Source organism: Centruroides vittatus, unplaced genomic scaffold (genome assembly GCF_030686945.1).
Source record: "Centruroides vittatus isolate TY-2023 unplaced genomic scaffold, ASM3068694v2 contig_452, whole genome shotgun sequence".
Lineage (NCBI taxonomy): Eukaryota > Metazoa > Arthropoda > Arachnida > Scorpiones > Buthidae > Centruroides > Centruroides vittatus.
In genome coordinates, this window is record NW_027122248.1 from 851,825 (window position 1) to 874,330 (window position 22,506).

The 22,506-nt window shown below is 27.6% G+C and overlaps 1 protein-coding gene across 1 annotated transcript; it reads left to right on the top strand.

The window, feature by feature from the left end:
• Positions 1–493: 493 nt before the first annotated feature.
• Positions 494–22,506, top strand: LOC136977192 (receptor-type guanylate cyclase Gyc76C-like). Its single transcript, XM_067272645.1, has 22 exons — positions 494–1,013; positions 10,412–10,483; positions 10,872–11,118; positions 11,209–11,355; positions 11,436–11,623; positions 13,091–13,232; positions 13,310–13,485; positions 13,571–13,670; positions 13,742–13,820; positions 15,167–15,269; positions 15,343–15,498; positions 15,577–15,681; positions 18,118–18,189; positions 18,274–18,439; positions 18,517–18,666; positions 19,957–20,140; positions 20,303–20,443; positions 20,520–20,643; positions 20,714–20,957; positions 21,040–21,138; positions 21,219–21,310; positions 21,390–22,506. Exons 1-22 carry the CDS (start codon positions 678–680, stop codon positions 21,993–21,995), a joined length of 3,729 nt encoding a protein of 1,242 aa, XP_067128746.1. The 5' UTR covers positions 494–677; the 3' UTR covers positions 21,996–22,506.

A 22,506-nucleotide genomic window follows, 5' to 3' on the forward strand; every position in this document is an offset into this window, starting at 1 on the left:
GAAAAGCTATATATAAATATTACACCCGAAATTTATCGAAATAATTAATAAAATATCCGAAATAATCACTTTAGTTTTAATTCTGTATCACGAGATGGCAGCACGGTTATAATTTAAAATTCCGTATAAATCATCGTAAAACGGTAGAAAAATTCTTTATAATTAGAAAATATACTTAAATATATTCTAAATATTTATCTAATATCGTAAAATAAATATTTTTATATAAAAAAAAGATGGATATTTAAAAATTTGATTTTAATATTTGCGCAAATGCAGATGTGCCACATTAGAATGTCATGCATGATCGTTTAACTTGATTAATTTTTAATATTATTTTTGGAGAATTTTAAACGAAAATCCGAAGGAGACTTGGAAATTTTACGCTGTTTGAATTTTAAAATGTTTTTACTCCTAAACGATCACCACTTTTGCTGAATAAAGAGTTCACTGTGTATATAATTAGAGACTCGTGACTCGTAAAGAACTGGAAGAGGATAAAGCATTATAGGTCCAATAGTTTCAGGAGCTAACCAGTTACAAGTTGGCGACCCGTTGAAGCATTAAGCTATTGGTTGGAGGCTGTAGATGATTTAGTACACACATACAAGCTTCAAGGTGACTTTCACCACACACCTGAATGTTACCTGATCATCACGTGATCTACACAAGGCAGTATGGCAAACTGTCGTTGGGTTGTGCTCGTGTGGCTATGTGGATGGACTTTATCTACTGGTAATTATTCCATCGGTTATTTAGTAGGAAGAGATATAAAAAATCTAATTATATCCGGGGCCATCTCCTACGCTATCGAAAAGATAAATAAATCTAATATGCTCAAAGATCATAAACTGGAATTGATGTATTATGGAAAAGCTATGGATAATTTAATGATAACAAACATGATGTTACATCAATGGAAAGAAGGTGCAATCGCCTTCATAGGACCGGATGAATCGTGTGAAGTCGAAGCTACTATAGCTGCATCACTTAATCTACCTTTGATATCATATGTAAGTCAATATACACTTTTATCGTGATTAAATTACCTATTATTAGTACTATTAAAACACGTGTTTCGTATATATTTGAAAGCGAAAGTCAGTAGAATATTCGGTGATTTTAGAAAAGTAATTATTATATATAATTTAATTAATTTTATAAATGAATTAATTAATATTAAAATATACTTGGTGATGCCATTGGATGAGCGGTTGAATAAACTTTAATTTTTAATTAGTAATTTGATTTAATACCAAAGCAGCATTTGGGATCGATAATTTAGTTAATTGCTAGATTAAAATTTACGTGTTACATCTGAGTTACATGTGTTACACTAGTATTAATAAATAAGTAAAATATTAACAACTCATAGACCTTGAATTGTCATCGTTTTTACTTTAGTTTATTTATGTGTTAGTCTAATAACTGGATATTTTAATAGATGAAATATAAATAAAAATTGCCTCTGGATAGGTATAAATAATTTCAGAATGTCTTCTGAATATCAGCAGATGTTTTCAAACCGGCAGAGCAGCCTGACAAAGATTGCACGTTCGAGCTGAGTCAACTGATTTTTCCTTATTTGGGAAATTTAAATCGATTTTTAAATTAAAAATGTATATAATTTATACTAAAATTACACTTAATCTTTCGATACTGCGATTAATGTATTTAACGAGGGAAAGGGGAAAGAAAAAAAAGACATTTAAAGTAAGCAAATAAATGGATTTATTTCTTTCTTTATTGAGCATAAATTAATCATAAATTATTATTTTTTTTTAAATATTAGTTCCTGGTATATTTAATATATAGAATAAATCGTCGATATCAAAACGTGATAAAACAGTACAATGGATTTTTCTAAAAATATCAACAGGCCACTCAAAAACAACAGCGGATGTCCTTGATCAGCAAGGATTGTTGTGGATGGTTGCCTTCCACGCAAAATAAAAATTCAGCCAATCTTATGATATAAATTATTAAAAATGCATTCTACGATTATAAAAAGATTGACTATTTTACATATAAATACATTTTATAATATATAATTCTGCTTAGAAACTAAATGAAATCCATCATCTTTATTTGAATTACGCAAAATGACTTGTAAATTTTTTCTTCTAGTATAGAAAGTATATATTTATTTCTCACTCATAAAATGAAATAGCTGAGATTACGCATCAAAATTCATAATAATAAATGCTTGTTACATTTATAAGTAAATTAAAAATAGAAAACAGAATGAAGATAATTATAACATATATATATATAAATTTAAATATTATTATAATTAAGCTTATTTTTGTTTTTTTTTAAAACGAATGACACCTGCACCTTCAGAATATCAAATACATATTAAAGAGTGTTTCTATATTTGAAAGGAAACGTCTGCATTTTAAAGATAAAAATCTGTTATTTCAGTTACTAAAAATAGGAAAAAATTTTCATAATTTAGGTGGAAAAATTCAATCGTAATGGAATTCAATAACATTTGCTTGTAAACCTATATAATCCCAGCCTAAATACCAGAACAGGTTGCTAAAATTTGGTTAATTTAATAACTTCCAACGTATATATTATCACGAACAGTCACTCGACACAATTTCAACACCAATATTTACTATGTTGCAATAAAATAAATGCAAAGTACACATTTACTAATTTACTAATAGATCTTTTTTTTTAATATAAAAATTTTCAAAATTAAGAAATTAATATCTTAAATAAGCTTATCTCTTAGACATTAATATTCGTAACGACATAGGTCAAAACGGATAAACAGAAAAGAGAGAGGACAATTAGGCATTAACCTAGATAATTTACTTGACCCCACCTTATATAGGATATGTTAGATTTTATTGTTTAATGGAGAGGTAGCTTTATTTGCTAATTTATCATTAAAAAAAAAAAAAATTAGAGTGAAGCACATTGACAATTTTTTAACCTTTTCTACTCGTGTGTACGAAGTTAACTGGAATTAATAAGTTCGAGTTAAGTTATTAAAGTTTAGTTGTAAACAGAATTAATCTTTATCGCCTTTTCGCTTGAAAAATATAAAGAATATTAAGCTGTAGATGTTTCGTGATCATTATTCTACTCCTCCTAAACTTCCTGCTGAAACTTTAATAAATCAGACCACCCACTACTGGAACGAATTCACAATTAATAATTAATGTGAAGTGTGACGTGTAAGCACCCGGTTATTTATCCTATTCGGCAATGGCAAATTTTTTTAAGGGCGATTTTTTAATAACAAAATAGACCCAGAAGATATGGCAGCTCACCCATCAACACCATTCATTATTACTTTTTCCTCGTGACAGCTAAAATATTAGGTGATTGTAAGTGACGATTGAATTTTCTGTGATATTGTGATAAGATATGACGTGCATTATATTTATTTATTGATAAATTTATCGATAGACGTCAAAGAACCTGTTGTTTTTCTGGCCGCTCGCAACAAATTTATTAACTTTCCAACATTCAGACTTAAGCAAATGAGACATTTTGCATTCAGAATGAATCAGAATTCTTTATCTGACACACGTGACTCGAACAGAATTAAATATTTTGTAAGTATTTATATGAAATAAACGTTATTTAGTAACGAAATTTAAATCATTCGATATAATATTAACAAAGGAGCAAATTATATAATTAAATTAATCAAGGTCTGCGATATTGTTTCATTGTTCGACGTTGTATAATCAGATTTAACATTCTGATCCGCGTGTTTAGTCGTGTTAATTGACGAAACAGAATTGATAAGATGCTCATTTAATAATAATATATGCCAATTTATAGGTTACAGTAATGATTAAATTAAGATTTAAGATGGATATTTGAAGGTTAAAACCTACTCGTTTATATTTTATATGTTGCAATTTGTATATAATTTTAACTCGATTTGAATGAAAAATAACAAAGTTAATAGTTAATGAATTGCAGAAAAAATAACGTTAGGCTCATTAATCGAATAAATATTTAAGTTTCTTTGAGTTTAATTTGTAAGAAATGACTTTGTTTATTCTAATTTTTATACAAATAAACGATTAGCAGACAAAATAGAGCTCAAAAATATTTTTCACTTGTATAAATCAAAATAAATTTCCGTGTTAAAAAAACAAATATTATTTTCTTTTTATTTATTTAAGTAAATGTGCATTTCTGATTAAAAAAATAGACACTTATAATTAGTATTAATTATATAAATAATTATCTCGACATATACTGTAATTAAAATGCATATAAATTGAAGAAGAAGAATAAAGATTCTTTAAGATGGATCGAAATTCTGAAATCCATTCTGACAATTATATAATTTTAAATTGAATATTCATCTGTGAAAGGAATTAACCCATAGAGTGTAATCAATGAAAAGAGTTTGTCACAGCATTTTCTTTTAAACTAAACAATTACTAAACAAGTGTGTAAAAGTAGAAAATTTAAGGGCTACAATTAATTGATTAAACCAACAAGAATTTCTATTTAATTAATTTAAACTTCGCTCTTCGTATCGTCTCTTATTACAGCTGTAAATTCGATCGAACGAATTTATAAAGTAAGAATTTAATTGAATTTAATACCCTTGGTATACATTAAAAAAAACGATTTTATAAAAATAATTACTTATTAAAATTCGAAAAATGAATATTTTTTGCCTGTTTTATCAGTAGAGAACAGATCAGGAAGTTAATCTTATCAGATATTCATCAGGGAATATAAGCTAAACAACAATTACTTTAACACAAGAGCAAAAGAAAAACTCTAGTTTGATGGCTTTAACCGTTTTAAAACCTTGTTTTTTTTAAATTAGCGGTAAAAATGTTAGTATATTCTATTTATAGAAAAATAAATATTACAAAATATTAATCAAAAAGTAGAAAAATAAGTGAATAAACAGGTTGGTTTGCTCGTAAAATATTAATATTTTAAACACGTAATTTAAGATTTTATAAACACCGAAAAGAGTCCGGAGTAATGGACACTTTAAATAAATAAATAAAATTAAATTTATAAATTCAAAATGGCTTACAAATTGGGGGGAGGAGAGTAATATTAATTGCGACTCGTGTTTATTTTTATTTCTTGTTCAAGTAACTAACTAATTCTGTAACTAATAAACTACAGAGCGACGAAGGAAAAGTCTTAAATATATGCATAACTAAAGGATTTATACGTATTTCTTTGCAGTATATATTTAAAATTACCATAATTTATGTATTTATATACAATCGGGCCTTGGCCTTGTCATCATTTAGTTATTAATCATTCGAATCCATCTTGATTTAATAAATTGTTTCGATTGTGTAAGCAGTTTTTATCCAATGAAACTGAATTTGTTTTGGTAGTTTAAGTATATTTGCGCATTAAAAATTAAATATACAAATGCGATTTTAACTGGAGATAATGTCAAAGTTCGAGTAGAAGAATTTGGAGAAACGACGTTGAACGTGTTCTTTATCAATTGTATATTTGAATTATAGGCTATTAATACGTTTACAGTCATTTAAGACGTATTTTACGCATTTATGCAAATGCTATAAAGTGTAATTTCTTAAAAGACTATGGTAAAAACCAGTGTTATAAAAGCACAGATACTGTGGAATATATTCAAAAAAATCTAGCCTATATACCGAGTTTCCATAGTAATACGATATATTGACTGAATTCCATTTATATAATTGTATAACAGGATAAAATTTTGTAATTGGAGAAGAAGAGTATAAACCTATTTATTGAAAAATAAATATAAACTTTCTATTGTTGGGAAATAATTTACAAGAAATTACTACGAATTAAAAGGTAAAATGTAGATAAATTATTACATAAATAAGTAATTTCATTAATAAAACACTTATTTTCTATACCGTATAATACAGTAAAATCTGTCTAAAACGGAAATCTACTACAGGTTTTATCGTAATATCGAACAATAAATAAATAAACTACGAGCGTAACGACGTGTTGATACGATCCTTACATTCGTTACGTTCGATTTAATGATTCATTATTATAGGATTAAATATCTCGCCGCGTATTAATACGTGTAAAATTATATTAAAATTATGATTAAAAAAGAACTTCGGATGCAATATTATTTTAAGTTTCAATAGTAAAAGAGAATAAAATAGGTTAAAACCGAAACCGAATGAATCATTTCTCCGAAATTGTTCGTTTGTAACGTTGCTAATTAATAATATACATTAAATTCCGAATGAAATTGTTAAAAAAAAATGACGATAAATTATTATTACTAAATACTAAAATTTATGAGTCTCCAATTTATTAGTAAAAGCGATCATAAAAATGCTAACTCGCTGGCGGAAATAAACTCTGAGGAATGTCATAGAGTATTATGTAAATAAGACAATCTTCGGAGCATATTTATGTAAATGAGGAAATTCCTAACGTAAAATACGATTAAACGAGCCGAGTCTAACTCTTAACATACATTTCTTTAACGTTGTTTGTCGAGTGTGTGTTATAATTTCGTAAATTATTTTAAAATAACACCAAATAGACTAAACAAAACTAATTGCAAATCTAACTAAATAGAATCTAAATTAAATATAAATATTTTTGAATTAATTGTAAAGAAAAAAAAAAAAACTCTGTAAAATGAATGTTCAATGTAAATAATTTATTACCTTAATACAGATTAAAAGGGAAAATAGTGTTAAAAGTAACCAGTTTATTAAAATAACAATTTATTTATTACATTAAATAGACTCAAATGAACGTATTTAAAGCGCATGAAAATGTAATATTTGATGATAACTCGTGGACTTTATGTATAATCCGGATTATGGAATGATTGTTTTACTTAGGTTTTATTTTTTATAATATAAATATATATATATTAAGTATATTCTATTGCATATTTTATCTATAAAATATATTTTTCGTGCGTGAGGATATTTAGATCGATATACTACATGACACATGCTATAAAGTTAATGTCTATAGACATAAATTTAATCAATTTTAATGTTGAATTTATACAAAATTTAATTCTCCCATTTTTTGTTGTAATAGTAAATTAAATTTTATACATGAATTTAAGTCACGTACTTTATTTTATAACCAAATAAATTTGATTATTGAACAAGGAATAAGCGCATTAGACATGCTTAAGTGTGACGTTAAATGAGATTTCTCTACATTATTATTATATATATATATATTTTTTTTTTTTTTTTAATTTCAAATTATTTAAAAGGGAGGATAATAACATATTTTTATAATTAGAGTTTACAATTAGGATATTTAAAAAAAAAAAAATGAAGCGAGAAGATGTAAATCTCCAATTCTTTATTGTATTAAATAGAGATTGACTGACGTCATTCATCCCTCTTCATTGATTTCCAAGTTCTTCTGTCCATAACAGCCTGCTTTATTCGTAAAATACCGGTTTCTCATCTAAAGAAAAGCGTTATTAGTGTCACGGAGGCGGAACTTTATGAACCAGTCATTAACAAGTTATTATTATTATCGAGGAAATAAAATGTGACAACTATTAAAAATATATATAAAAAAAACGAACGAAAATCCTCAGAGACGAATGATTTTATTAAGGAAAAACACATTAAAAACTTCTATTCTTAGCCTTTAAAATAAATAATAAAAGATTCCGAAATCAATTGTTACGTATTATTTATATATTATCACGTGTCAGAACGATCGTCTCCTCTTTCGTCCCACTTTTAAACACTTTTAAATTATTCATTTTATATTTAAATTATTTAAATAGTTTGAGTAAAGTATTATTATTAGTTTTTTTTTTTTTTAAATTTTATTAAAATTTTTTCAATGTTAATAATAATATAAATAAAGAGAAAAGTAAGTATTGCGCCGTACAGAACATTCCATCAAAGAAAACAAAAATGGCGTAATGATTAGGAAGAAGATAAATAAATAACCGATAAATTAACATGTAAAGTGATTTGTAAACAAGAAGAATATTCTACAAAATGTTTTCGTGTATAATAATACCATCAGTAAATTTCGTCCAGTTTTAATTAGACAGATTGATTGCGTACTTATCGTCAGCTCCGCGACTATTTATCATGCTCAAGTCGAGATTTATGATAAACTTTACGCATTTATACGTTATTTCGGATTAAAGTGTTTGGCATGAATACAATACCCTATATTTTTCCATTGATAATATTTACAATACTTTTTATTTGACGTTTCTCGCTGGTATTTTATTGGTAATACTATATTTGAATTTCTGATTTTTGAAAATATTATTGTTTTCCTTAATGTGTAGAAATTTTATAACATGTTTTAATACTTTACTTGTATTAAAAGATCGTGTCCCTCTCGCATACATAAACATCCATACATGTATGTGTGTTAGAGACACGATTTTCTTAAACCACTTTCAAGCTCGGTAACTCCTGGCCTTTTGTCGAAAATTTCTGAAAATTTGCAGCGATTAGGAAAATTAATACTATTACATTTTGGAGGTTAGAGGTTAAAGGAGTGTGGAGAGAGAGAGAGAGAGAGAGAGAAGTCGTGTGACACATCTCGAGTGGGATCGGACTCGACAACGATTTTACTCGTTATTAGCATTTACAATATTTTATACAACTCATCCCCACCCACAAAATTAAGCTTTTTTGTCATTTTATAATAATTAATAATATAAAAAGTTATTTTTTAATAAAATCTCATAACAGATGGCACCATACACAATTTTAACTTTATTGCCGGAAAAGTTACGCAACTCATTGCCGTTTTTTTTTTTTTTTTTTTATCACATCTGTCGACATCCGCAACGTTTTAAATACTTTACGGCATAATAATAATTAATTTATTAATTATAAAACATAAATATACGTAAGTTTTAAAGCTTTTTTTTTTAAAAAAAATATATTTATAATTTTTATTTATTTCAAAGAACGTAATTATATAACATATCATATAATAAAATTTATGTATTGCATAGCTTTAGTTATTTATGATACAAGTGTAAATGTTGAAGTAATATATCAAGAGAACGTGATACGATCGAATTATTAATCCTTCTACAAATCTTGCAAAACAAATTCTATGAATTCTGTTCAAATAGATTTTAAAAGCGATTATAAAGTAACAAAAATAAACTTTGTTCAACATTTATTCGTGTATATTTATAATAATACTTCCATTCTCGATTTTTAAATCGGTTTATTATTATTATTATTATTATTTAAATACAGTATCTATCTTATAATTTGCAATTATCAGGCGAAAGATAAAGTTTTGTTTGCAATAAAAAAAAAAATTATTTAAGAGATAAGAAAAAGTATTTGCTAATATCGATTAGATAGCCCGATTATCTTTAATGATTATCAAAAATGTAATTAATTAGACTTTTATTATAATTATTTCTTCGAAAGGGTAATTCTATTGTGTTAACAATTATTGTATCGAAAATAATAAGAAATTGTTTACAGATTAATCTAAAAATATTGTCGATGTAAATGAATGTGTTTATATTTTAGAAATTAAAATTATTTTCCTTAATATTATTTTTATATTTATAATGGTGTTTATATTTTAAACGGAATAAAGTGCATTTTATAGCTTAAAAGTACAGTACATATAATATTTAAATTGAAATACATTGCTGTTTAGCTATTAGCACGTACCGTGATGTAAAAAATGGTATTTACAAAATGGCACTTACCACGTAAAAAAAAAAATGGTAAACGTCATTTAAATTTACCATCTTTTACACCTAAACCCTTCATATATTAAAGTTTACAGGTTATTTAAGACGATTTCTTTCCTTAATAGGCCTGAAAATCAATGTACAAAACGTAAAAACTAAGTGATTTTATATGTAATAAAAGAAAGAAGAATGTTAGAGACGTTTTTTTATTTTTAAAAATAATTATTTATTTATTTATAATACAATATAATACTATAAAATCCTTAATTATAGTTTTACACGAGTTTAAATATGTACAGTAATTATATTGAAAAAAATATTTAAGTTAAAAATATTTATGAAAATTGCTCGAGGAAAGGTTAAAGGTTACGCGTATTAAACTGTTATAAATCAAATATTTTAATAGCACTTTATATAAAAATTAAAATAAATTACTATATTAATGCACCTGTAAGGAATAATGCTTTATATATTTTTTTATGCATTTATATAAATTTTAAAAAGTAAATATAAAATCTTTATATAAAGATTATTCTTAGAAATTTAAATATTTATAAGCCTATATTTGAATATAAAATAAAATAATATATATATATATACAAGTAACGTCATACACGCGATACCACTTCGTTTACCCTTTCTAGTTAATTGTGAATCCAAATATATGAAATAAAATTAATTAATTAATTATTATAATTAGCATTAATTAGGAAAATTTGATTTAGGGAATGATTTTATTTTCAGAGTTGCTTCAATTCTAGAGTTAATACGAAGAATTTTCAGACATTTGCTCGAACTCATCCTTCTGACGAACGTGTAAGTTATTTATTTATTTATTTATTATTATTATTATTAATTTTAATATAAATAGTAGTTTCGAACTATTTAATAATTATAAAAAATTCAATGTAAAAAAAAAAAACAATCAATCGTTGGACTGCAATTTCCAAATTGCAAACCTGTAGATTCTCACCTGTCGTCCGTTGGTTTGTCTGTCCGTCTGTCCTTAAGCTCGAGAACGGAGTTAGACGAATGGAAATCGAGGATTTTTTTTTAAATTTAAAATTGCAACCTGGCATTGTAACGATGTCAAAATAATTTATTTTATTTACTCCTCGTTAATTAAAGATTACTACTTAATTTTTTTTAACTCGAAATCTTTAATTAAATTACTAATTGTAATATATATTTTTTTAATTTTCAGATAGTAAAATCTGTTGTAGCTCTATTAAAATACTATAAATGGACGAAATTTTCTATAATTTCGCAAAAACTGCGACCTTATCTAGTTGTAGCTGAAAATCTAGAAAAATTTGCAACTTTAAATAAGAATTTTACGCTTAATAGTAAAGTGATATTTGATGATTCTTATACTTGCTGTGAAGAGAACTTAACATGTTGTGAAAATCAATTTATAAAGACTATAGAAGAGACTTACAAAACGACAAGAGGTATTTTTTCATAATGAAACTTTCCTTACAAAGTAATTATATTTAAATTATACGAAATAAATCTTATATTTATTCATTTTCTTTCTATAGTTTACACGTTTTTAGGCACCAGCCGTCATTTAATATTATTTTTAGTTGCAATGCATATGAAAAGACTCTTATGGAAAGGTGAATACGTGGTCATATACATTGATCTAGAAGTAGATGTTGATTCAACCGCTCATAAATATCTTTGGAGTATGGGATTTTCTTTTACAAATTTAAGGTTAATTAATATTTTTTATTATTATTTTAATTTATCATTTAATTTATTTTAGAATATTTAGAAGGGCAAGACACAGCTCTAGTTGATGAAAAAGTTGCTCAGAGAATAATACAGTCACTTTTAGTAGTTAGAGCCACTTTACCAAATGGAAAGGAATATTACGAATTTACAGATAAAGTCAGAGAATATAATTTAAAAAGTCCATTTAATCATATAAGTCCTTTTAAGGAAAGACAAATGGTAAGATTTATATTCGTTTAAATATTTGATTGAAATTAATATGAAGAACTTTCCCGGCGAAAAGAAAGAAAGAAAACACTATGACACCAGTTCATGTTATTAGTGTTATTAAAAATAGCTTTTATTTTATTAAATATTATAAAAAAGGTAAAAAAAAGGCTTGATTTTGAGGGTAGTGAGGAGTGACCCTCTCTATCTCCCCATCCTCTGGACCAGTGGTTCCCAATCTTATTTTGGCCATGCTCCACTTAAGCATCTCTGAAATGATGCACCCTGTGACATATAATTCTTATTATTCAAAAAGTGAACTCCTGTTTACGTGGAGGAGGTGTAAAAGGCCATTAATTTGGTTTAAACAAGCTTCCAAAGAACATGGCATTTATGAAAGAAAAAAATAAAAGAACGAAAGGACAGTTGAAGTACCGAGGAATAAATCACTAAGAAATTCTTTAAAAATAATAATAATACGCCATGATACGAAAAAAAAGACACCGAGAAGAAGATGGCGTGGAAAGAGGGAAATTAAAAATTAATAAATTAGCTTAATTTATGAATAATAAAATATAAGAACAATTAGCGGGCTATCAAATTCATTATTAATAACTCATTCTCGAATTTTCCCTTTAAAAATCAAATTGCCTTCCTTGGAACCATGGATCTAGACCTTTAATCAACAAAATTTAGTAGCTTCGATGCCTCTTGTATACAAGTTACCATGCCAAATTTCAAATTTTGTATCTTATTCTTTACCCCATCTTGAGATATTAAACGAAATGGATGCCAACAAACACACATATGCCGAAAATTCCTCTTTTTACTTACCCGATTCTGTTATATATAACAGAGTGAAAGTATGGCGATCGGTCAAAAATGATCCCCCCCCCTTAAGATTTTTACATTTTTGCACTCAAAGTACCTTGAAACGTCGAGAAATGCAAAAAAATTCGTGAGTTTTTTCTGTATGTATAGATGTTTGTGTGTGTTTATAGGGTGCACGATTTAGTTCACCCTCTTTGAAACTTAATAACTCCTGTGCTTTTTGTCAGAAATATCTGAAATTTTGCAGAGAGGTGTGTGCATTAAAGGGATTTATGCTATTAAATTTCGGTGGTTACAGGTCGAGGGGGTGAGGAGATTAAAGGGGTCGTGTGTCATATCTCGAGTAGGGTCGGACTTAATAACGATTTTACTCGTTATTAGCATTTACAATTTTTAAAAAAATAAAACCAACCCTTAACCTTAAAATTAAGCTTTTAGCCATTTTATAATAATTAAAAATATAAAATGTTTTTTTTTAAATAAAATATTATAACAGATGGCGCCACCGAAATGTAAATGTTTCCGGGAAAGTTAAGCAACTCGTTGCTGGATTATTTTTTACTTTTTTCAGCCAGGAAAGTAAAAATCTACACAACAAAGAATTACGTTTTTAAATAATTTAATAGAAATTATTTATTTTGAAAACAGCACGTTACTGTAGAAGCCGCGTATTTATATGATGCTGTCATGCTGTACGCCGAATCCTTAGCAAAAGTCTTAGAAGCTGAAGAAGATCCCAAAAATGGAACAAGTATTATACAAAATATAATCAAGAAGAAAACTTATCAAAGTAATTTACAATTTGAGCAATTTGATTACATTCAAATTTCCCCCTTTTTTTAAATTAAAAATGCCTTTGTTTTGTAGGCATTACCGGTGTCTGGATGAGAATAGATGAAAATGGCGATGTTGAAAATAATTACACCGTTTTAGCAAGGCAAAATAGCCCTATTAAAGTACTTTCTGAAAGTATAGATTTAATATACCAATACACAATGATGCCAGTTGGAAATTTTTATTACCAAGGAGACGAATGGGAACCGGTAATTAAATAATTTTAAAGTAACTTATCGGTTAATTAACAATTACATATATTATTTTATTTGCATAATTAATATTTCGAAACAGAAGTTAAGGCTGGAGAAGACGATAGATTGGATCGGTGGTGAACCTCCTTTAGACGAACCACCCTGTGGATATAATAACAACCTGTGTTCGACTCCTTCTGGTATATTTCAGATAAACAAAGGGTACGAATTAAAGGAGTGGTTATAAAATTTATTTAATTTTTATTTACAGATAAAAATAGGGAAATAATAGCTGGCGTGTTGGGTAGCATTCTCATATCAGTGTGTCTGGTAACAGCCATAACCTACAGGTGGGTAGCCATTAGCACAGATTAATTACGGTATTCTATTTATTAATTTTTTTTAAATTGAATATAACCTTTGTCATTTGTCTTGTTGATTAATGAAAAAGATGTACAGGTATTTGTAATTGTTTGTAAAATACGAGTATGTACTGTACTTAAGAAAACTGTTGCGTACTGTACTTTCTCGGATTATACGCTTGGCTAAGAACCAATTTAATGAGACTTTTATGATATTTTAAAATAAAATTTTCCCCTCTTTGTGATAAAAATAATCCATTACTCAAGGTCAGTTATCAGTTTATGCAAAACTCTACAAGGAAAAATTAATCAAACACCTTCGTAATATAGCCTACTATTAAAAATGCTTATCGTCCCAGCAACAACCTGTTTTGTTTTGACTTTAGAATTTTTTTTTTACTGATTATTCTCACGCGATATCAATAATACTCGAAATTGTCTATAGAAATTATTACATAAAAATTTTTATATTGTCTTCGTGGTAAATTACACTATACAATTGTAAAGAATAAGATTTATGTGATTTGAATGGGATTTTTGCCTTCCTACAATAATTTTACTGTCATTAAAATATGAAAAATGGGAGACATATTCTTGTTATTTCGCTTGACCTTTCAACTTGTTTGTATATATATATATATATGACCTTCACATATTTTATTTTTCCATTAATTTGTCTGGGTGGTGAATTTAATTCCAGTAGCGATTAATGACTCAACTACACGACTTAATTATATTTAATTTCCTGTCAAAGATATTTTATAAATTCTCAATTAATTTTTATTTTATATAGTTCAGTCAATTACGCCATGTTATAGTTTTTATAAAACACAACAATTAATTCTATTTTAAAAGTAATTTTGAATAATAAAACATTGATTACGTAGAAAACACAAGAGTTTAAAATTTTACAGGGAAAAATAATTAGATATATTACTATATTTAATTAAATTATTTTAAAATTAGAATACTAATATTACGTAGTAATGCTTTTAATAATAATGATGACAGCATTGACTTTCTAATATATTTCAATTTTTAAAATAAATTTAATTACATTTAATATAAAGCAAAGTTAGAATCAAGCAAAACTTAATAATTCTATTTATACATTTGATTAGATAATAAATATATACTACAATAGGCACTCTTCTTTGTTATTTTTATCGTCTTATATAATCAAAGTGCATAAGGTTACATAATAATAGCATCACGACAATAATAATTGCGTTAAAAACATTGACTTTAAACAAATTTAAAATTAATATCGTTGCTTCTATATGTAAAAAAAATGACTATATATAGAAGAATTTAGAACTTTAAATTCATTACAGGAATTGGAAATACGAACAAGAAATCGCCGGTCTTCTATGGCGGATAACATTCGACGATATGCACAGACAAACGTCAAATGGTCTTCTTTCATCCAACAGCAGAGTAAAGTAGATCTTGTTGACTTTTATACATAATTCGTCTTAACTCAAATTATAATATTTATATTATTTAATAGTCTAGTTTGAGTCAGATGTCCGTGGAATCGAAAACAGCGGGACAAGTGTTTACTCAAATCGCTCTGTATCGAGGAATGTGGGTGGCAGTTAAACAATTTCATTATCACAGGAGGATTGCCGATTTATCTAGAGATACTAAGAAAGAAATGAAAATCGTGAGTACATTGTTCGTACAATCGTGAATTACAAGGCGTGTTTTTAACTATTAATTAATTGTTTGTTTATTTATGTAGTTAAGAGAATTACACCACGATAACATAAATCCTTTCATCGGTGCTTGTATTCAAGGTAACTGCATCTACATTGTGACAGAATACTGCATGAAGGGCAGTTTGCAGGTAACGCCAAAGTAGATAATGATGTCCTTTTCTAATTACGTAAGATAGTTACAAGTTTATTCTACTTTTCAAAGAAGACAAGTCGAAATGGATTGACACAGTGAATAGAGTGGCAATTTGTTCAAGACTAGGTCATCCAATTATGTTGCATTTTTTAAAACAATTTTCCCTGAATTTAAAAGAAAACTTTCGCTTTTCTAGATTAAATATTCTTTGACCAATTTTCATCAATTAATTCTTATAAAAATTTCAAAAAAACAGTAAAGATTTGTAATTAGATAAAGAATAGTTAAACGTAAGGTTAGAATTATTTGTTTATTTAAAGGATGAAAATCTTATTTACATATAAATTTGGAGTAAAGCCAAACTTGTTACAAATTGTAAATATGCTCAATCTACATTTATGAGTCATGTCGCCCTTATCGTAAATAATTCTAAATTAATTTAGTGTGGGAATTATTTGAAATGAATAATGCGCATTTATTTATCTAGAATATTGAATAATGAGAATTTATTTTATATATTACCACATCTTTGCATTCTGATAGAAACAATTCGTATGATAAATTTCTATTTAAAGATACCAGCGGTCCAAGGTCAGCAATTATTTGACTGGGCCTACTCATCTCGCAATCTTTCCTGAATTGTTAAGGAAGTTAAAATAAGAAAAATCTCCTCGGGATATATTGCACAAAATCTAATTATTTATTTATTTTTCTTTCTCTTCTTAAAATAGGAAATAATATACAATTATTTTTATTTCTCGTCAATACATTTTCCATTGATTTAATATTAATATTATTGGGCTGCAATTTTTAAATTACACGCCTATAGATTCGTCCGTCTATTCGTCTGACCTTTCTTATTCTCGAGTTAGATGAAAATCGAGACCAGATTAGCGGCCGGAGTTCCGACGATCTGCTTACGAACGTCCGTTCTGGACCGGATGTCACGTGTTTTTTAAAATTAAAAATATGATTTAAAAATGCAGCCCGGCATTACAATAATGAATATTTTATTGTAAAATTAAAAATTAAATTAATGCCTACAACACGATTTTGTCATAAATTCAGCGTGCATAAATGCGATTAAGTTTACATGTAAATTAAGTCCCGAATAATAAACAAAATGCAATTTTACACGAGAAATTCCACATAGAAAAAAGGAAAACAAAATGGAAACTGTAATTTATATTCTGTTTAAATCTGCAAATCATTTAAGTAGAGAGAATCGTTACAGAAAATAATTTTAACGTAGGGAAAAAAAACTGCGGCTCCATAAACTAGTCTGCAACATTTCGCAATAGTTTAAGCTTTTTTTTTAAAAAAAATGTGTCACGTTATTTATAATGTCAACAAATATTTTGGCAACTTCGGTTGTAAACGCCTATCATAAAAATATAATACTGTACTTTACGAAATCTGCCTAAAAATCGTTTAAGTAAATAAATTATTTATACAATTTTTTTTCTAAATATTAATTAAATGATATAATAGGAAAGAAGATCGTGTAATTAGTGTCACGTGACCAATTACGACTTAATTATCTCATTGTCTCGTAATTGTCGTTCGTTAGCGACAAGCGCCTAGATCGATACAAAAATAATTGAATTATTTACTGTTTGAAACAAATTTCAATAAATTAATTCCAATCGAATAATTAGATATATTTTAATTGTTTTTTTCCCATTCAATTTAGGCTTTTAACATTGTACACTTTAAAACTATTAAGTTGAGTAATGGTGGCGTTGACAGCTCTTACAAACGATCGACTCCTCTTAGCGCCACCTGAAGTCTGAAAATGAATTTAAAGTTTTATTTTTAAAAATACAACTGTAATATCAAATAAATAAATCCATAATTTAAAATTAAAATCAAGTTAAATAAATTATATAATATTGATAATTGTTTTTAAATTCATTTTGTAAAATTATTATTTTTTATTAATTTAAAACGAGCTTTTGTTTTATTCAACAAGTTTAGGGAGTGGTAACTGGTCATGGTAATTTACAAAAGTTGATCATTAATTATCTACTATAAAAAAAATTGAATATTATTATAAAACAGTTGCTTATAATTAAAATACATATAATATGCCGTAATAATATCTATACACAGCCAAATTTCTTAAACGGCGCTACCCCATAAAGCGCCAACGAACGATCTTCATATATATTAAACAGAAGATCCTTTGATTATCTGTAAATTATTAAATGTACGATTTTGCATTGAAAAAAAGAAATTGTTAACAGAAAATCAAGTTACTTTCAATCAACTTAAACCCCGAAATTGCGTTTACACCTCATTACTAAGTTATTTATTAATTCTTAGTTTGAAGTCTTCGATTTAGCGCCATGCCAACTTCGGAAGCCAGCGCTAAATCGAGGTTTGACTATATTTATATTTAAAAAAAAAAAACAAATTCCAATATTTATAGGATATTCTAGAAAATGAAGACTTGAAGCTGGATAAAATATTCATAGCATCGTTGGTGTCAGATTTTATTAAGGTGAGAGATTACACATTACATTAAATCTAAATATAAAGCAGTAGAGAAAATTATACTCTTGAAAAACCTGTTTTATTTCTCTAGGGGATGCTTTATCTCCATGATAGTGAGTTACGAGTGCACGGGAATTTAAAATCTTCAAACTGTTTGATAACAAGTAGATGGGTGTTGCAAGTTTCGGATTTTGGTTTGCACGAATTACGTTCAGATGCCAATAGTACTACAATTACAGATTATGAATATTATAGAAGTATATTTAAAGCTTTATTTTATAAGATTTTTAAGCGTTTTTATAATATATATATATATATATATTTTTTCCCCAAGATCTTTTATGGAAAGCTCCTGAACTTCTTCGTCAGACATCCAATTTTCCAAAGATTAGTCAGAAGGGCGATGTGTATTCATTCGCTATTATCTTACACGAAATTATGCAAAGGCAAGGACCATTTGGTAATATAATGCTGCCTCCTAAAGGTAAATGCAAATTTATTAAAACGATAATTGTTTATCCAGTGTATGATAAAGAGCTCTTGGGGATCCGGAATAGGAGTTTCATGGGTGACTCACCATTGTGGGCTTTGACCCAAACCATAATTAGTATAAGTTCTAGTGCCTTCATTTATAGCTTAATTATTAGTTTTTTTTATATATTGCGCTTTTAAAAAAAGAATAAATGGTCTATAAAATTAACATTTAGACTCGATAAAAATGAACAGGATAAAAATATCATCGAAGATAAAATATTTGACATTTTTTACTTTGCTCACATTTCAAAAAATATATCTACTGAAGTTTCCTCCTCGTAACTTATATTTTAAATGAGGAAAAAAAAAAGGACAATATATTAAATTGAGACATTGATTATATATAAATGTTGCATTATTGAAGTGTAATTTATATTTTATACAATTGTATTTTAACCAATAGTGCCTTCACTTTCTTGGATGTTATAACACGGGGAATTTTGTAATCGTGTCAAATTTGGCCCTGCAATCCTCGACGTCTTAAGATCCCTGAACCCAAAAAAGTAAAAAAACCGGGGGAATTCTATGGATTGTGTGTTTGTGTCGGTGTCCACTTTGTTTAATATCTCAGGATGGGGTAAAGATTAAGTAATGAAATTTGGTATGATAACTTGTATGTAAGGGGTATTGATGCTATTAAATTTTTAAATGCTGAACTCGAAAGGGTGAGGAGATAGAGAGGGGTCGTGTGTCGTATCTCAAGTGGGTCGGAGACTTAATGAAAATTTTACTCATTATTGGTATTTACAATATATATATATTTTTAAAAATCATCTCTACCTTCAGAATTGTAACATTTTTTGTAATAATTGTTTATATAAAAATGATTTTTTAAATAAAATTTCATAACAGATGGTTCCACATATAATTTTAACTTTGAGTAATTTTTAATAGAGATTTTTATCGTAACTCCACAGAATTACTCCTTTTAAACTTTTGTTATTATTTAAATTTATATCCTAGTATAATTGAAAATTAATGGACTTCCTAATGATCCCCTTAACCTCCCGTTCGAGTGCTCAGAAAGTCGAGCGAGAGCTTATATTGATTTTATTATATTATTGAACACCTACATTTTGATATTACTTGATCTTTAACAGATTTATAAATTTGTCTCATTTGTTGTAATGATTTTCTATAAGATTATAAACATCTCGGCTGCATAAACCTGTATAAAATACTATAATATAGTAATTCAATTTAATGTAAGCTTTTTTTTTTTTTTTTTTTTGTTTTTTAGATATTGTATTAAAGGTCATGAATGGACCTTCAGAGACGGGGGAAATCTTTCGTCCATCCTTAGAAGAACTCGATTGCCAAGATTATATCATCAATACCATAAAAGACTGTTGGGCAGAGAAAGCCGAAAATAGACCCGATTTTAGACAAATTCGGGAAAAATTAAAAGCAATGCGTCAAGGAATGTAGGTAACAAAATCTTTTCGCGAATTAAAACGAATTTTTCGAGAAATATTTTCTGATAAATTACTCAAATATTTTAAATGTAAACGACGTCAGAATGTGTTTAACTCGTCTCATAAACTTTTCTTGAATACTTGAAATACTTTCGAATTAAATTTTTATAGGAAGACCAATATAGTAGACAATATGATGGAAATGATGGAGAAATATGCGAATAATCTGGAAGAATTAGTAGATGAAAGGACAAGCCAGCTACAGGAAGAACAGAAGAAAACAGAAGCTTTGCTATATCGCATGTTACCCAAGTATTAAATAATTTATTGATATTTAATAAATAACATAAATTCTTAATGGTAATAATATAATTTAAAATTTTTACAGATCAGTTGCTGCTCAACTAATAAAAGGGGAAGTAGTTCGTCCCGAATCTTTTGATGCTGTAACCATATATTTTAGTGATATTGTTGGCTTTACTGAGATGTCAGCTGACAGTACTCCTATGGAAGTATGGAAAATTTAAATAAAATATTGTATATATTTATTTTAAAAGCTGCTATAAAAGAATATGTTTTTAGGTGGTGACATTTCTGAATGATTTATACACAATATTTGATGATATAATTAGTCATTACAACGTTTACAAAGTCGAAACAATAGGAGATGCGTATATGGTTGTAAGTGGATTACCTCTTCGAAATGATGATCTTCACGCTTCTGAGATAGCTTCTATGGCCCTTGAACTTCTAGAAACAGTGAAAACTTTTAAAATAAGGCATAGACCAAATCATCTTTTAAAATTAAGAATTGGCATACATACAGGTAAATGGCATCATTCGTAGAATTAATCAAAACTAGTTTCAAAGTTACCAATATTGTAAATGTATATATATATATTTTATAGGTCCAGTTGTAGCCGGAGTTGTTGGATTAACCATGCCCAGGTATTGTCTTTTTGGTGATACAGTTAATACAGCTTCTAGAATGGAATCTAATGGAGAAGGTAAAACTGTTATTTTTGATACCAAATGTAAATAGGCCCGTGTAATTTAGATGCTAGATTAATATCTTACGAAATTTTAGCATTGAAAATACACATTAGCTTACAGTGCAGAGATTACTTACAGAAACTCGGTGGGTATATAATAGAGGAAAGAGGAATAATTAAGATGAAGGTAAATTTCTTTGTATGAAAATCATATTCGCTTCGTTAACACGAAACTGAGAATAACGTGAATTTGAAAAATTTTATAGGGGAAAGGCGAAGTGAAAACCTTTTGGCTACTAGGCCAGTGCAGTCCAAGGGCGCACAGAACATTACCTCATGATCAAATATTACCTCAACCACTTTTCAGTGCTGTTAGAGACTCGGAAATAAGGAGGAGAAGTCCGAAATTAGATCATCCTCGCAGAGGATCGTTAGCGGTGCGTAACGACGCGTGTCATTTAGAAGATGTAGTTGCAGCAATGTCTCACGGATCCATTCCGTCTTATTTGAGGAATTGTGGTCAAGATAGTCCCTATAATGGTAGGACATTAAATACACAAAATTGTCACGACAATAAAGTTCAAAACGTAGAAGAAAGAACGGAAGAAGCTATGACAGAGATAATACCAATCACCTCAAACGGCACAACTCCACATTTAGAAGATGGTGCCACCATAATACCTTTATTATCTGCAGAAGAAACGATAAACGAAAAGAAACATTCAAAGATGCACAACAAATATTGGAGATCGTTAGACGAACTGCACAAAAGTAAACCTAATATTGTCACATGGTTTGCTGGACTATTTAGCCAGAAAGGACCATATATAGAAACTCACAGATTGAATCATCAAACGGAAAGTGCCATTTAATGCAGGATGTATTATTTTGTATCTCTTCTTATTGAACCTTTTAACATTACGAAGACAAAATAATTTCCATTGTTAACTGTTATTTTCACATAAGTGACTGTAATTCATTTTCATGTATCAAGATTCATCTTACACAATTTACACAAATCAACGTTTTACACACACCTTTTTAATCAAGCTGCAAATAATCCTTGAAATGCAAGTTACAATGCATGCTGCAATTTAAATTGCAAGTAATCTCGGCTAACATCGTGTATTTTATTTATGCAAACCAGATTTCTTTGCAGTTTTAAAACAGTAATTTTTCTCGATATTAAATCGATTTATTCGCATTATACATTTATATATATCATAATCCAAATAACAATGAGTGAGACACATTGAAAAAAACATTAATATTTTAAATATGGCGTTGTTACTTCGTATTCCACTCGTGAACTTTTTATAATTTATAAAATTTAAAATATATATGTATATTAATAAAAGAAAAAGATGTAACTCAAATTCATCT

What these genes read in the sequence shown, in the direction of transcription:
- LOC136977192 (XM_067272645.1), top strand. Translation starts at nt 678, where the DNA reads ATGGCAAACTGTCGTTGGGTTGTGCTCGTGTGGCTATGTGGATGGACT. An exon ending in GTAACAGCCATAACCTACAG is followed by an intron (nt 13,821 to 15,166) that starts GTGGGTAGCCAT and finishes AATTCATTACAG; the next exon opens with GAATTGGAAATACGAACAAG. An exon ending in AAGAATTGGCATACATACAG is followed by an intron (nt 20,958 to 21,039) that starts GTAAATGGCATC and finishes TATATTTTATAG; the next exon opens with GTCCAGTTGTAGCCGGAGTT.